Source organism: Salminus brasiliensis, chromosome 1 (genome assembly GCF_030463535.1).
Source record: "Salminus brasiliensis chromosome 1, fSalBra1.hap2, whole genome shotgun sequence".
Taxonomy (NCBI): Eukaryota; Metazoa; Chordata; class Actinopteri; order Characiformes; family Bryconidae; genus Salminus; species Salminus brasiliensis.
In genome coordinates, this window is record NC_132878.1 from 57,005,960 (window position 1) to 57,023,248 (window position 17,289).

Genomic DNA, 17,289 nt, shown 5'->3' on the forward strand with positions numbered 1-17,289 from the left:
GCAAGACAACCCAAGAATTTCTCAGAACTAGAGGCATTCTGCAAAGAACAGGGATAAAAGGGTCCAACTACAACAATTCAAAGACTTTGGCTACAAAAACATTTGTGAACTGTGATTTCTGCCAAAGGGGCTTTTACTGTAAGATGCCCAAACTTTTGCGCAGACCTCATTGGTGGGTTAGATTTTTTATGACAGTAACTGTATATTAAAAGTTGCTGAAAATATGATGTTTTATATTTGATTAGCTTTGTATATTAAGGCTGTGTATACCAATTCTCAATAAAGAAATCACATATCATATAATATCATAATATTAGTAGGATGCTAATATATATAGTGTTGATTAAAAAAGCTGTTAGTTTATTTTAAACGAGAGAAAACTGTACAACATCAAGAATAAAGTAATTATTAAACTATAACCAGAATGCCACATGTTTCAAAAATGACCAAATTACACTAATACAATAAAAACAAAATAATAAAAAAAGTCAAAACAAACTGGTAAATGTGACTGGCTGTTATGTTGTGTACAGACACTGAAACAGCAGACAGAGGCTCTGTGGTCAGAACTTGATCTCCAGAGTTCTTCACACATGGATGATGGCTGCAATGTTGAGTCAGAGAGAATACTGCTCATTCAGCAGTGGAGAGGTCAGCAGATCACCTTTCAGGCCAGGTAATGCACATACAACCACTCACGCACGAGTACACAATATTTGGCCAATTGTATAGTACCACAAAGTGCAAAAAATATTCATTTTGTAGGATGAAGTCACTGGAGAGTGCTTTGGAGCTGTTGGAGCCAGTCGAGGTTAATATAAAACTGATATCTGATCAGCTAAACCAGCTCACTCAAAAACCAATGGACATCACTGGCTTTGTCCTCACAGAATCCAGAGCTCTACATGGAGGCATAAAGGTACAGCATCTTATGAACTTACTCTGCAGTCTTTAAAAAAAGCCCTTGCTCAAAGTGTAGAAATGCAGTTCAATACCCAAATCATATTTGGTGTCCATAGTTTGCTTTTTTACGCCAGTCAAGTATGTAAAGCATGTAGCTTCACTCATGTCGCAAAATAGACTTCTGTCATTGCATAATATTGTTATATGTGAAAATTACCATACACTTTATGGACAAAAGTATTGGGACACACCTCTTAATTACTGAATTCAGACAAGCCCCTAGCCATGCAGTCTTCCTTTACACACATTAGTGAAAAAGTGGGTGGTTCTGAAAAGCTCTTTGAATTCCAGCGTGGTACTGTTATAGGACGCCATTGCTGGTACAAGTCAGTTGGTGAAATTACTTTACTCCTAAATATTCCACCATCAACTGTGAGTGGCATTGTTAAAAAGGGGAACATTTATGAACCACATCAACTCACAAAGTGTCAGACCTTGTAAAATTACAGAGCGTGGTCGGTGAGTGCTGAGGATCATAGTGCATAAAAGTCTCACTCCAATGCTGACTCAATAACTGCAGAATTTCTAAACTGTTGTTAGAGCTGCAGAGGAGGTTCCAACTCCATGTAATTGCCTATGGGTGTATTGTCATAAAGTATAAGAAACCATATAAGCGAGTCTAGTTGAGATTATTTAACAACGGGGTATGGTTTGAGGCAAGTGTTTGGTGATTTAGGACGTTTTTTAGGTAGTTTGCTCTATGCTGCTATTACACGGGCACTATAGTCATTAGCCGCATAGCTCCATTGAGAAAGTAAAGAAGCACCATATATCTTGGCTTGGCATTTCTGGTCATTGTTATTCGTAGTGTCTTTACAAGTGCAGACAATCCTTTTTTGATAATATGACTAATTTACTAACCCTGGCTTTGTCCTTCTCCCAGCTTGTGGGTGAACACATTCAAAGGGAACTGAAACTTCTCGCTGATTCAGAGAGTAAGGCAGCAGACTCTGCAGGCCTGACTGAAGATGAGCTTTTGACCCATCTGCCACTGCAGCACACTATTCAGAATTGCACAGACCACCTGGAGCAGCTGAAGAATAATTTAGGGAAAGCACAGTCAGCTCTGGATGCTCTAGAACATCTCCTGCCCATTTTACACCAGCTGCATGTGGAGCTTCCCACAACATCAGAGACCTCTGCATTACCAGCAGCTTCCATCCAACAGAGGCTCCAAGAGGCTAAGGAGAAAGCTGAAGATTTAGACCATATGCTGGAGGACGCAGGGGTGTGCGTCTCATTGGACACTAGAATAGGAAGCTGTCAGGACATAGTGTGTACACTGTTTAAACGTGCAGCAGGGATAACGGCAGGCAGGGCAGAGAAAGGAGCACAGGGCAAGGAGGAAGAGGAGCAGAGGGAGCGAATGTTGGATAGGAAGAAGAAAGCCCTGCAGGCTACGCTTAGGGAGCTGCAGGGAATGCTGGAGAGACAGGGCCTAAAGGAACCCACTCTTCCTGCCCTGCAGCACAGGTGAGAGCAGGAGGCACATTCTGGGTTGACCATACTGCAACATTACATTGCATTACAAGCCTTATTTTAAAAATTTTGTGGGGAGCGTATTGGTAAAGAATTTAGTAGATTGCTGCAGCACTTTTCATTCATTTAAATGAATCATTTATAGTGTGTGGTTCTATTTTGATTTGAAAAGATTTATATTTGTGTTCATTAGGCTTTGACAAAATCAGATCTGTGTCTTTTTTAGGAGTCATATTGTGTTTGGTTATATTACCCCCATCTCCCAATATTGTTCAATCAAATGACCAGATGCTTAAAAATATATATATAATATATATATATATATATATATATATATATATATTTATATATATATATATATATATATATATATATATATATATATATATATATTAAGGCTTTAATGGGGTGTTTTAACTTTTGCATATCTGTCTCCCTCCAGATTGCGTTGTTTGACAGACATAGAGAGTAAGCTAACCGCTCTGCATTCAGACATCCAAAGTGTGCAGGATGTATCACAGACACACAGACACGATGACCTCAACGAGCTGGAGGCACAGTGGAAAGAGACACACACAGCAGTTACTGAAAGGTCAGAGCACTATTGAAAATTATAATTTGGTTGCTTATACAGTACAAAAGTGCCAAGCAGTACATGTAAAGCATTTATGTTGTTTGGTTTTGCATAGTCGGGAGGAGTGCCTTTCCCTGACAGAGCTGTTGAAGAGGTTCCAGAACTGTCGCAGTCATCTGGGGGACACCCTGCAGAGAGCAGAACAGACCATCAGTGAACAGGCTTCCTACATGGGCAAAGACAACCTCCAGCGGCTCTTGACTCGTGTATGAGCTGTACCATTCTTATACACTGTACACTGTAATACTCTGCTTAGTTGCAGTAGATGGCAGCATTAGCCAGATAATGTTCCAAATGCATATTTCGCTTAGATTCATTTTTGCAAACTAACCATACAAGATGATACATAGTATTCAGTTCAAATCTAATAAAACTAGTTTGAATTATTTGAATTATTAGCTACTGTTACTTATTAGGTATGTACTATGATATGATATTGACTTTTGTATATATGAATTGATTGAAGTTAAAGTTAAAATTATTAAATGTCATGCATATTGGTTCTCATATGATGTTTTATTATATTTATGTGTGTCTTATTTTTTTTTCTCTCTCTTTTTTTGTATGTGTAGGTTAACGATATTAAATTGGAGTTGAGTGCTGTCGGAGACAAGGTGGAGGAGTTCAGGGCAGTGTGCAGACAGCTACAGTCTCAGATTAGGAAGATTCCAGACTGTCCGGAGGCTCCATTTGAGAGCGAAGCTGATGCACTTATGGACCGCTGGCTGGATGTATGCTGCTTTACTTCCTAACACCATTAAGCTGTACTGTTTAGAATGATACTGCTGATACCACTTGCATTACACTGTTTCTTTTCACTTCACAAACAGGATATGTCTAGAACATGACATATGCTCTTCATCACTTGTTCCTCAGGTGAGCGAGAGGATAGACTGTCGTCTAGACAATCTGCAAGTTGGGCTGTCCCTTTGGGATAAGCTCCTCCTGTTGGCTAGAGAGGTGGATGATTGGACCACCTGCAAGCTCATAGCACTTGCCCAGTCACAACCCTTTCAGACAGTACAGGAGGTCACTTCTATGCAGGTAAATTTATCTGCTGAGAAATAAGCAGGATTTATGCCCGTCTGCTGTCATGTTATTATATTTGTAGCCTTTGACTGTGTTTTTGTCATTTTAGCCAAACTTGAAAGACAAATGTTAGTGACAGACTAAAGTGGGCCAAAAGCAAAAACATATACTCAAGGCGCTTTTCACATTCTCTGAGGCTGTGTCAAGTACTTGGCATCTAAATGATGTCACAGGTTTCCTGTTCTTTTGTGCTGCACTGTGCTGCACTGTTTTCTCTCTAACCAAATATATCAGCTAAGCTGGTTCTCTACCTGCTGCAGTTCTTAGGCATTTGTGAAAATGAGTTCTTTAAAACTATTTATCTCAGGAGTGAGAGCTGAGCAGTGAAAGGCTATATTAACTACATGAACAAAAGTTTTGGAAAACCTGTTCATTCATTTTTTTCCATGCAGTCTCTAGCAGCTCAGTCCTCGCACTCTCTGTAGGGCTAAGCTTTATGTCATTTACCTAGGCTTGTTAAATAAATTAATTTCAGTGCTACACTGATTTAGTGAAGCTTTAGACCTTTGGTTGCAATTTCTCTTTCCAATTTCCCCCACAGGAGGAGGTAAGGACCCAGGAGGACAACGTGGCCCGCTTTCATCGCAGGTCTGCTGAGATCCAGGAGCTGCTTCAGAGCAAAGAGCACCCACTAGAGCTACAGGTGAGTCTACCCAGGCCTAAGGACTGGTCAGTGCATGTGAAGGGAAGAAAACGTGGGCTGTATTTAATAGTTAATTGTTGCTGTAGTTACTACCCACTGCTCTTTTTCCATACTGCACATGCACATGGATAAGCCAAAAGATAATGAACACTCACACATGAGGTGAACAACATTAACTAAACAGTCTCAAAGTAAAATTGTTGGATGTCGGAGAAATAGGCAGAAGGTCTGGGTGACTTTGACATCTGGGCCAGAGCATCTCTGAAATGGCAAGGCTTGAGATCAGGCATGAGGTCAGAAGTGGTGAGTAACTACCATCATTGGGTCTAAGGAGGGACAAAACATGAACGACTACTCAATCATGCGCACCATCAACAAAGACTCTCTCATCTGGGTCAAAGTGACAGAAGGGATAATGTGGCACAAGTAACAGAAATGTTTCATTATAGTTACAGGAAGATTGTGTCACGCATGGGTTTGCAAAGCCGTAGAATGTTCAGAGTGCCCATACCCTGTACAAAGTTCCTACAGTGGACACTGGAGTGTCTGAACTGCACTTTGCAACAATGGAAAAAGTTCACCTGGCCATTCAAGTCCTGTTTTCTTTGACATCACAAAGATGACTGGGTACATGTGCACCATTTATACAATTCTGTTCCAATGCGGCTCCACCACACAACGTTACAGGACCTAACGGTTGTGTTGCTAACATATAATAGTGCCAGATGACACAGGGGAAACTCAGAGGTCTTCACGCAGAGGACCATTAGCATATTAGGCAGGAGGTCATAATGCTTTGGCTCATCACCATATGCTCTGCTGTGTTTTCTAGGTGATTGGGAGCCAGCTGATGAAGAGGATAGGAGAGGTGAAGGAGCTCTTCTCTGAAACCAGTGATGTTTTCAGGGAGCTGGTGGCGGCCAAGGCTCAGGTGGCAGCCAGCATGACGGAGTGCATGTCCTCTGTACAGGCAATAAAAGATGCCCTTAGTGCACTCACTGCATCTGGAAGCCCACAGTTCTTCCAGGATATTCAGGTGAATAGAATAAAAGTAAAATGTTAAGGTGATGTCTTAGCTGGGTAGTCTTCTCTAATGTTTCACTGAGAAATGATTAATAATTTAAATGGTGCTTTACATTTGCATTATTCATTTTTATTTAAGTGTGTTTTGCCAAAAAGATGCCAGCTAAAAGACAAAAGTTATCTTGATGTTTTTTTATTCATGTGCAAGCATATAACACATATTATGTCAATAAAAGCACTATGTTATCCATGCACAAGGTTCAGCTGGATCAAACCAGCATTTTAGAACTTAGGTTGTGGTTTATTTGCATGGGGTCCCTGGCCTTCTCATCAAACTCAAAACATGATAAAATATCTCTTTTTGGCTTACAAATACAAATGTGATAACTATCGAAAGTCTAGAATCTGGTCATTTGACAGACTTTCTCCATTTGTTTTACTGATCAAGTGAGAAATAATGACTTAATTAATGTCAAAGTTTCATTTGCTTTTGTTCTCATAGTAACCGCATGTTTTAAGGATGTATTACTGCACTGCAGGTTACATGACATTTTACTCCCACAGGGCTTATTTGAGCAGCTTCAGGCAAAAGCTGAGCAGGGGCATGCTGTGCTGCACAACTTAGCTCTGCTGTCCAATGTAGCCAGCCCAGAGAGTCTGCACACTCTTACTGAAGATGGAGCCCGTCTGCAGGAGAGCATCTTTGCAGCCAAAAAGATGATCATACTGAGGAGGGAACAGGCAGAGCATCTCAGAAAGCCACAGGTCAAAGATGCTGAAGATAAAGGCATAGAAGATCTTAACTTCAAAGTCTCCACTGTTCAGAGAACCCAAGATGCTTTACCCCTGCAACCTAACTTCATTGATCCTCAGCATCCTCAGGGTGAAGCAGCTTTGTCTTGTCACAAAACAGAAGAATCACCCAAAGAAAGTTCAGCTCACAATGACTTCCTTGAAGAGATGCAGGATTTCACACACAAGGCAGAAAGCACTGGAACCTTGACCAGTGGAATACTGGTTGATGTTTTGGATGTAAACATAGAGAAAAAAAAGGCAAACATTGAGGCGAATCTGACAGGGCTGCCGGTAAGCAATCCTTCACAGGACGATCATATAAATTTTATCATGTTTTTGTGCATGTGATCACATTATACAGTGTTATATTACAGTGGCATATTTTAACTAGTGATCTCAAGTACAATAGCATTCAAATTACTCACTGACATTGAACGTGGAAAAAACATAAAACATAAAAATATTTGTCCACACGTTCACAAGGTCTAAAGATAACATCCATTCATCCTTCCATCCTCTTATTCATTTCTTCCTGATCAGGGTCTACCCCGAATCTTTGGGAACAAAGCAGGAGGACAGGCCACCAGTCTAAAGATAACATAGATAAATGAACTATGCCACATATATTAGAATTACATACCATTTTAGGACAATCGTAATGACTATTAGGGTGATCTAAGCATCTAATTGTTCATTTGAACTTTTTTTTGTAATTATCACACAAAAAAATGTTTATTCTGCCATTTTTATCGACTGCAGAAAGAACTTGGACATTGGATTTTTTAAAAGAGAGGCAAGACAAAAATGACCAATTTGCCAAAAAAAAAAAAAAGATGAAATTGCTTTGCGGAAAAGGTTGAACATTTCCAAAGCCAAGGATAGACCAATTTCTAAATAACTTATCTTAACCTTTTCAAATTTTACTTCTCTTATGCCAGACAGTCACATTGCTTCTCTGATTGGAATGGATCATTTAGGACATATGAAAGTATCTTCAAGAAACATTCAGAAATGTCTCATTTTGAGACTCTGGACATGATCCATCACAATCCTGATTGTGCTCAAATTGATATAAAGAGGGAGAAAAAGAAGACTGCTTCAGAGCACATAGCAAAGCTTAGCAAATTCACATTTCTTTCAGCTACATGTTTTCAGAGCTGTTGTAAGCCATATGCAATGATTGATGTGTGATCATGTGTTGAGCCTAAATGGTGAAGACCAAGAGGAACATTCTTTCTCCTTTCAGAACCAGCTGCAGCAGGTTGAGAACAGACTTCAGCAGCTACAAGAACAAAAAGCAGGGCTAGTTGTTCTTTTTCCCTGGTCAGGGCTGGTTGAGAAGCAGGAGGCTTTGGAGAAGGCCACTGGCCTTTTGGACACAGCCAAAGCCTTGAACTCTGAAATAACAACACAGAGAGACCAAATTGAAGAGCATGCACCGATTATAGAGAACCCCAGCTCGTCCTATGATGGTCTGGAAAACAGTGTCTCCAGCCTGATTGTACAACTTAACGTGAGCACTTTTGTATATAGATGCATTAAGTTTAAGAGCCAGATGTTATGACTAATTCATAGTATTCAAGATTGCGTGTGTACATGTGTCTTTCTTGTGAATATGTGCAGGACATGTGCAAAGGTCTGAATGAGAGTATTCTGAAAGAACAATGCTGCAGCCTCAGGCTGAAGCAGTGTGGTGAAATCCTGGACCACTTGGAGAAGAGAATGCAAGAGCAAGTGTTAGTGTGCCCTCATACACAAGACCAGACGTTTGAAGTGGAGACTCTACAAGTGAGTTTGCATATATACACAAATTGTTAATCCTAATAAAATGCATATGTACACCAGAGATACTTTCTGTCCAGTATAATATTCATTGTACATATCTAAACATTTTGACGTTATGCACATTTCACATTGTGTTTCTCAAACCAGTATTAGCAACAAAAACATACACTTTTGGCAATGAGCCTGAGAGACACCTCAGATCAAGAGCATATTGGTGCGAACAAAAATCAAACACATTATCAAAACAGGCTACACCATAAGTATGTGTTTGTTCAGTAATTAGCAATGATTATCAATAATAAATAGATGGAAATTGCATAGGATAGAATAACATTTATCCAGTCACAGGAGGCCCAAATCCAGTTCACATTTATTATGTGTTCCATTTTCTAATGTGTTTGAAAGTGCTACTTAGCATTCTGAGATGTGTTTGGAGCTGTAATGAACTTACTTGAAGCTTGGAGTTTATGTTTGCACACACTTCTGTTCATAGATTCAAACAATATTTTGACTCATCACTGCAGGCTTTGCTTCTGGCTCTGGGACAACAGGACAAGCAACTGCAGGATGTTGAGGCATTGGCTGCTGCTTTGCTGAAAAGCTGCACTACAGAGGGTCAGACAGCCCTGTCTCTGAGCGTCCAGAGTTTGCTCACTAAGAGAGTGATGCTACGAGAGTCCATTCACAAACAGCTTAGCTGTCTTGAAAATCAGAAGACAGGTGAAAAGATGTTTGAGGTGAGCAGTAAATATATTTTTTTCTTAAGTAACGGCAAATTAACTTGTAGAGCCGAGGAATGATGCTTGCGCAATATCATTTAAACAGGCTTGAAAGTTTTTTTTAACTATTCAGTATTTCAACTGTGATATACTGTAACTGTCATGTGATACTGTCATGTAGGCTTATGAGACTTTTTACAGTAAATTAAGGACATATACTTTAAACCTGAAAACCTAGTTCTGTAGTACAACTGTAATGAAGTTACTAACACAGTTATTACAAAGAAAAAAACACACCTTTAGGTTGGTATTTTGAACATATCTATCTACAGTCCGACAATTAGTACGAACACACCTGATTATTTAGGGATGGCAAGACAAAACAGCACAGTGCAAGTTTTTTTGTATAGCACCTTTTTATACACAGTGGCAATTCAAAGTGCTTTACAATAAACAGAAGCATACATAAAGAATAATAGAAGCATAACAAATAATGTAATTAATAAAAAGAAATAAAATAAATTAAATCAATAATGGATAGCAGCCCTAGGATAACATTAACATGTACTTGAGTCATTTCCAGCACCCTAAATGAGGAAGAGCAGCAAACCTATAAGCGGTTAATTAATCCCTAGGATACCTGAGCTAACAAATTTGTTTTAAAAACCTATAAGGAGATGATAAAGTTTAGGAGAACGATTCAGTGTATTTGAGCCATTTCCAGCACCCTAAGTGAGGAAGAGCAACACAGTTACCGCTTTGACCTGTTAAATAGCAGCCATAACTGATTAAAAATTTATTTTGAGGTAATCCTGTGCATATAAAAAGTTCATCACTAGGTTTAGCGGGTGTTTAAGTAGGGAAAGCACTTAAGAACGGTAGATGGCCATCTAGCAATAGCAAGGAGCAAGGACATAACAAGGAGAACGAATAATTACAGAGTTTGTTTGCAGCTTGTTACAGAGTAATTACAGCTTGTTATAGCGATGCTAGTCTGATAGCACTGTGACCATGGGATCTCAGAAATGTGCAACATAGGATTCTGAATAACACAGCTGCTCTAAATGGGTATGTAATGTACAAGTTATTCAGATGTTCCTGAGTTCCTCACAGGCATTTTAGAAAAAAAAACAACTTTATGTGTTGCTGAGGCAACAAAACTGTTTCAGTGGTTTTCAGTACATAGAGATGGATCTGGATAAGGAGTCATTTGAGTATCTGTGATAACATTGTGATCTGATGCAGGTGGCTGCTGGCAGTATAAAGGAGGACATGGAAGATACCCAAATCAGAGAGGAGACACATGTGACCCTGTTGTCAAAGCAAGATCAGAAGCCATCATCTGTAACAAAAGACATGGTTGATATTACTACTCCTCTTCAGCAATGCTATGAGGCTCCAAAGCCTGACTTGACCACTGTTCTGGACACTGTTTTTTCCACACCAGTGTTGCTTTCTGTAGATTCCACTTCAGTGTCACCCAACATTAAGATCACTAAAACAGAAGTGAGAAATCTAGAATTTGAAGAAACCACACAGAGTACTGCTGATTTTACAGCAAGCCAACGTGAGGATGAAAGTTCTACTGATGAGCCAGCTCTCAAGAAAGTTGGCAGACTAATTTTAGATACTGGAACACATGCTAAATTTGATGATGAAATTACATTCAGCCAGGAAAATGAAAATTTCCAAAAAGAAAGTGAAATTTCACATGGCTCAGCATCAGAAATATGTAGACCAGAGACAGACGTTGTGGTTTCTGATTCAAACAAGTCTGGCTTTCGGAGTCCAGAATCTGCAAAAGTCTATACCATCGTTCTCGATGTTGATCAACCCATACTCAGACCTGACGAGCATGTAGAGTCTCCTGAAACTGTGAATGCTCATGAATTCTGTTCCAGAAATGTCCCTTTTTATCCTGACTTTGCTAAACCCATGGACTCTAAATCAGAGAAGCCAGAATGTGTGAGAACCTGGAGTCCTATGCAACCGCTAGATCGTTTTGAGGAAACGCAGTTTGCACTTCCAGAAGCAGTGCAACCAGGTCATGCTGAAAATGAATGCACTCAACAACATCAAACGCCTGTTAGTACAAAGAGTTCCACTGAAGAAACAGAAGTACAAGAGTCAAGTCAGTGGGCCACAGATAATCACCAGGCTGCTGCAATATCAGTCACAAATATTGTAGAAGCGTTTGTACTGCAAAATGCAACAGTGGGGGAGACATGCCAGCATAATGGCAAATTTGTTTCCTACCAGCAAAAGTCCACATCTATAATGACACAAGAAAAGACAAATGAATTGGACACTAACCAGGTAAAAGCTCATAATAGCGACTGCTCAGAACCTTCCACTTTGGCTTTGAATAAGAAAAACTATGAAGATGACAAGAAGATGGAGCCACATAGCTCCAAACAAATGAGTGCAGCCAGCTCACTATACGATCCTACAACTAACACAAGGCATCCACACACTACAGCCACAGCATGTACTGTGTCTGCAGAATCCAGCCATAAAGATACTGCAGAGCCCCAGGATGTAACTACAGATACTAAACAAGTGGAGGCTATGGACACCACACAGGATGATGTATTGAACTCCTTGCAAATGGTGGAGACAGATGGAATCTTTGGAACACAGGCTACTGCAGCAGGAATGGGCCATATGGGCACCAGCCATACCAGTGTCATAGAGAACGATTCTCTTGAAATAAAATCAATAGACATTGAGCATGTCAGTCAGAAGCAAACTCCTGATTCAGCAGCAATTAAAAGTCACAAATTGGAGTCCACTACCACACTGCCATCACAGCTGTTCAGCACTCCTGCTAAAACATGCTTAAGCGACCAGTCAGAGGATTCACACAGCATCATCTACATAAAGGTATCTGTACATTTATGTGACTTTCATTAGATTATTAATTAATTCATAATACAGTAGTTTTCTTTTGCCTCTATTGGGGTTTATTTTGACATGATGTGATGAAGGATACCTGATGGTCATATTTGACATTCAGCAGAGGTTATTTCAGAGTACCTGAATTTAGAACGTTCTTTCTGAAACCTTTTGCTGGTTTGACATGTGGAAATCTTTTTTTCGAAATGGAAGTATTACTGTGTTATTGTTATTGTTATAGGATTTATAAAGGTCGTGATCGACATTAAACAGTTTGACACCTCTTTAACGACCCTTATGAGAACTGTAGCTTTAACTTGTATCAGATTGGCCTTATTCTGCTTCACTATGTCTTTTGGGTAACTTAAAATACACTACATGTCCAAATGTTTAAGGACATCCCTTCTAATTAATGCATTCAGCTACTTTAAGTTGTTCCCATTTTTGACACAGATGTAAAAAGTACTGCCAATAGAATAGGACTCTCTAGAGTGAACATTGATACCATGCCTAATGCCAGGCGTGGGCTTGAGAGGTATGAAGTATAAAATGGAATTGTGTTCTCTGGAATGATGGTGCTGCATCTAATACTTTTAACATGAGTTGGGAAGATGGGGATGAGGTGGGCTTGTTAAGATCCAACATTCTGACCTCGCCAACGTTCTTGTTGCTAAATGCAGTAAAATCCTCCCAAATCTAGTAGAAAGCCTTCAGTGGACAGTGGAGACAACAAACACAGAACAAGCTATATTTTTGCCCATATAGTGTAGTAGTGGATACGAGCAAGATACGAGAGCCAGTAATTTTAACTAGATCTGGTGATAAAAACTAGTAGTCAAGCAGCGGTTTAGAGGTTGAGAAGTTAATGGTTTAAAAGTTACATAATTACTAACATTACGATAATTAATTGTTTTGTTAAAAATATGAAGTATTGTATTTTTTTGGTTCCACCAGTAGTGCATCTGGCAACAGTCTGGCCCACTTCTAAGTTATTTAGTGCAGTGTAGTAGTAGCAGTGGTTCTTTTTACTATCTAAACACTTTGCAACTACATTAAAGAATTGTTTAATTTATTAACATGACAGATGCTTACTTTTGGTTGAGCACTATGATTAAAACAATTTATGTCTTGTCTTCAAAATTGGTAAATGTGTCAGCAAGCCAAATCCAGAGTCATCAAGTGCAATTCAGGTGTTTCATTAGGTTGGGATCATCGAAACCAATTTCACTGTGAACTGCAGCTGCTCTACACCCTGCTTGAGGCCTAAAGACACACCACGCCTCTCAGAGGGATGGCCTTACTCTCAAAAAGACTGCATTCCTGCTTCAACTGCCACTGGGACTTACTCATGCTCACATGGGTGGAGCTGGGACATGATTTCCTCTAGTAAAACAGTCAGTGTTAACATTCGCTGTGGCTGTGTGTGCATAGATTTCTAATGCAACTTTTTTGTGTTCTAATTGTATAGCTAGAGGAAATGTCCAGCTCCAAGTCAGATGTGTCTGAAGGTGAAGATGCTCTAAGTGGGGTCCCCAACGAGAGCAGTATGGAAAGAGTGAGACACATCCAAGACCAGCCTACCGGACCATCAGGGTGGACTACCTTATTGGACATCACTACAGCAGTTCAGCCTTTGATTGATACCAGCAGTGTTTCCACAGTGAGTGTTGAAGATGTTCAAATCTGCTGTTCCCTGTTGGCTTTTAGTTAGAAAAAAATCTAAATTAATAATTAATTCTTTTGATATCATAACTTTATCTTCATTCATTTAACCGCACACCTCTGTTTCAGGGCTTGCATGAAAAATGTAAAGAATCTTGCATTTTAAAAATGGGAAAAAATGATTTCTCATTACAGTATAATGAGAGGTTACATCATGGTGTGGTTATCAGATAACACTGGCTAACTTTGAAGTGTCATTATTGGGATAGTCATGTTGATGTTGATGCTGCTCGATCTTGGAAAGAGACTGCCCAGGAAGGAAGCTTGAGCAGTGTGGTTTCCTGTGCTATCCTGTGATGCCGAATAAACACAAGCACAGTCATGCCAGCATTTTAGATTCTTGTCTTCCATATATTTTCTGTTTTTACAGGACAGTCAGTCTAGACAGGCTCCCTGGAACCTGGAACAATCGCTGACAGACACAGAGAAACAGCTGGAAAAGACTGTTCTCAGAGTTTTGAGATGTCGATACCAGCCAGCCCAGCTCAACATTGAACTTATGATCCAGCAACTCCAGGAAGCCGAAGTATGCTTTTTATAGGATTTCCATGGGTATCAACAAAGCACCACATCATTAATCATGAAAAGATCATTCAAAATCTAGCAAAAAGAAAAACAGGGCAGGCATCTTAACCTTTAAAAGCAATGCTAATTACTTCAACCATTTGTACGAGCCGACTATTACTGATCCAGCAGTTTTATCTAATACTTATTGATCAGTAGTTAGCAATCAGCAGTTACATCATTAATAAACACCAGTGACCCAGTTCCATTGGCAGGCGTGAAGTAAAAGCTCAGCATTTAATTTTATGAAGGCGTCGCTTGATTGTAGGCTTTGACAATGACACGCCTTCCTCCTTGAGTGGATGTTAAACTTTTTTCATTACCAAGGAAAAAATGCTGCCTTCCTCTACTTTAGTTATCTTCCATGGTGCCAAGCCTTAGTTATCTTCCATCCTGCCAAGCCTGTTGGTGTTGCATAAGCTCATGTGCGTTTCCTTTTCCAGAAACATAAAATTGTTGCTTTTACCCTATTAAGGGTTTATAGATGTCCCATTAATCCAATAACCTCCACTGTAGTTCAGACAGCGCATTGTTTATTGTACAAAATCGCCTTCTGTCTTACTTCTTTTTCAGAACTGCAGACAGTGTGTTGTGGATCAGGTGGCTGCACTATCTCAGTGTGTAGGCAATGGTCACTCCAAGCACAGTCCAGCTGTAGAGGGTAGATGGAGTGCAGCGCTGCTTGACGCCTCAGCTACAGTACAAGTTAAAGAGGCCCAGCTCCATCAAATTACACAGTATTATGAGCAAATACAGGCACTGCAAGACACTCTACAGGAACTGGAGACAGAGCTGGACTCACTAAGCCTGTAAGTTAAATCTTAGATATGACCAATGAAATGTACTTGTTTCAATATGTCAAAAAACATTTTCACAGCTTTCAGTTTTAAACTTACCAACATTTGTCTCTGTTTTATAGGAATTCTTTGAGAAGCAGTGTAATTCAAGCAGAAAAGCTGCATGCATTCCTAAAGACCATGGAGCAAAAGAAGGGATTGTTAGAAGAACTCCTGCAAACATGCAGCCAGGTATCAACCCATTTAGGTGAGACCGAGGGCCCAGTGGTATGCCTACTCCAGGTGAAGACATTGCAAGAGAAGTGGCAGACTTTGGAGGAGACTGCAGATTTGAGTCTGAGGCATGCAGACATTTGTACTTCAGAAGCTTCTATACTACTAAAGGATACTAAGGTGCTGCTGGGTGAGCTGTCATCTTTGCAGACAACATTCCCCTCACAGTCCCCTCAGACACATGTACAATGCCAAAATACCATACAGAGAATAATGGCATTATCTGACTTTGTGGAAATGAATGAACGGTACCTGTACCTCTGTGAACTCTGTCAGGGTCTTTTCCAGTGTTCACTGGGGCAGAGGGAGAGAGAGGAGCTTGAGCAAGCCTTAGAAAATGTGAAATCTCAATTGCATCATACGCAGGAGAAGCTTGGTACTCACGATACCATTCCCAGTGACCACTCGCTGACAGAGATTATTAGAGACTATTTCACCTGGGCTAAACAAATTGAGAACAAAGTCACCAGGAGAAAGAAGTTATCTCTCTTTCCTGAGGAGGCTAACCAGCAGGTTAACAACATGAAAAAACTCCAGGCAGACATTTCATCAAGAAGATCCAAATTTTCCTCTGTTGTTAAAAAGCTGAGAGAGGAGACTGCCAGACTCAATAAGGGGGATTCCTCTTTTATCTTTTCTGCGCTAGAGGCTTTAGAGAATTTGTACAGTATGATCTCAGAGAAGTCAGACTCTTCTTCAGCAGAACTTTACAAGATGTTTTATGCCAGACAGAGACTAGAGAGTCAGATCACAGAGAGTAGCACCTGGGTGTCCTCACTGTTAGAGAAAGAGTCCTGTAAATGTGCAGCAGTAGAGCTCGGAACCACCATTGCAGACTTGAAGGTCCACCATCAAAGGCACAAAGCTACCTTGAAAGAAGCTGAGAGACGGATGGTTACCATTCAGACAATTCTAAATGAGTCAAAGGACATGATTCAGGGACTTACTGTGGCAGAGAGCTTCCACCTTATTGACAAACTTACCACCTTGCGAAATGAGATCATTGGGATTGTGCGATGTAAGCGAGCCTCATGCTGGGAACTGGAGGAACTCTTGCACGCCCAGGAGTCTTCTACAGAAGAATTTGCTGCCATCCAGAAGAGCTTACGCCAAATGACTACTGACTTTGAAAAGCAAAGGTATCCTGTAACACAAGAGTCACTCTCTGCATTTGTGCCTGTAAGATACATGCTGATGGAGCATCAGTCACAAGTGCAGGAAGCACAGCACTGCCAGGAGCATCGGAGGAAAGATCTGCTATGCACTATCCTGGCTTTACAGGGTAGAGCAAGGCTGTTGGACCAAAAGTCCAAAGAACATGAAAAGTACCTGTCCTCCAAGAAACATTTGGATACCTACAGAGAGGCAATAAGGAAGACAGTTTCTCAGGTCTCAGATATGAGCATAGAAATCAGTAAGCGACTCAGACTAGGTCAGAGCCTTTTAGTAGAGTTGCCCTTGCTGATGATGTCTTGTCAAGAGGCCGCTGACCAACTGGAGGCTCTATCTAGTGACCTCTATCCATCCCAGCTAAACTCAGAGAGGCAAAAGATCCAAAGCTTGTTTGAAAGCATTGCTGCCTGGGAGCGAATTGTTAGCAATGAGGTTAAAAGCCTTGAGCACTCTCTAGTGGAGCATCTCAGCGGTCCTATGGAGCTGTCTGCTCTGACTGGGCACTTTATGAAAGCTAAGCACCAGCTAAAGCAGATCAGCTGTCTGGAACCCACAGACCAGAGCATTGTTAAAGCATTACGAAAGTACTGGGCAATTCAGAGTTCTGTGGACTCTGGATTGAGAATGTTGGAAGGCTGCAAAGATTGCACATCAGTTGAAAGCTATGGAAAAGCCACTGACATGGGGAGAAGAACTTTAGAAGAATGCAAGATGCATATGGTAAATGCTTTTACA

General features: G+C 40.4%; 1 protein-coding gene across 7 annotated transcripts in view; it reads left to right on the forward strand.

Moving 5' to 3' along the window:
• The window catches only part of syne2a (spectrin repeat containing, nuclear envelope 2a), an 85,560-nt gene that overhangs the window by 23,888 nt on the left and 44,383 nt on the right, over positions 1–17,289 (forward strand). For all 7 annotated transcript variants that reach the window (XM_072682753.1, XM_072682775.1, XM_072682755.1 and 4 more), the window contains 18 exons: positions 534–676; positions 766–919; positions 1,847–2,436; positions 2,885–3,034; positions 3,132–3,282; positions 3,649–3,807; positions 3,953–4,120; positions 4,707–4,808; positions 5,641–5,844; positions 6,396–6,917; positions 7,873–8,139; positions 8,250–8,414; positions 8,936–9,148; positions 10,376–12,013; positions 13,494–13,685; positions 14,118–14,273; positions 14,885–15,120; positions 15,231–17,274. In XM_072682753.1, coding sequence (XP_072538854.1) covers positions 534–676; positions 766–919; positions 1,847–2,436; positions 2,885–3,034; positions 3,132–3,282; positions 3,649–3,807; positions 3,953–4,120; positions 4,707–4,808; positions 5,641–5,844; positions 6,396–6,917; positions 7,873–8,139; positions 8,250–8,414; positions 8,936–9,148; positions 10,376–12,013; positions 13,494–13,685; positions 14,118–14,273; positions 14,885–15,120; positions 15,231–17,274 — 7,254 coding nt within the window. The remainder of the gene's footprint in view (positions 1–533; positions 677–765; positions 920–1,846; positions 2,437–2,884; positions 3,035–3,131; positions 3,283–3,648; positions 3,808–3,952; positions 4,121–4,706; positions 4,809–5,640; positions 5,845–6,395; positions 6,918–7,872; positions 8,140–8,249; positions 8,415–8,935; positions 9,149–10,375; positions 12,014–13,493; positions 13,686–14,117; positions 14,274–14,884; positions 15,121–15,230; positions 17,275–17,289) is intronic.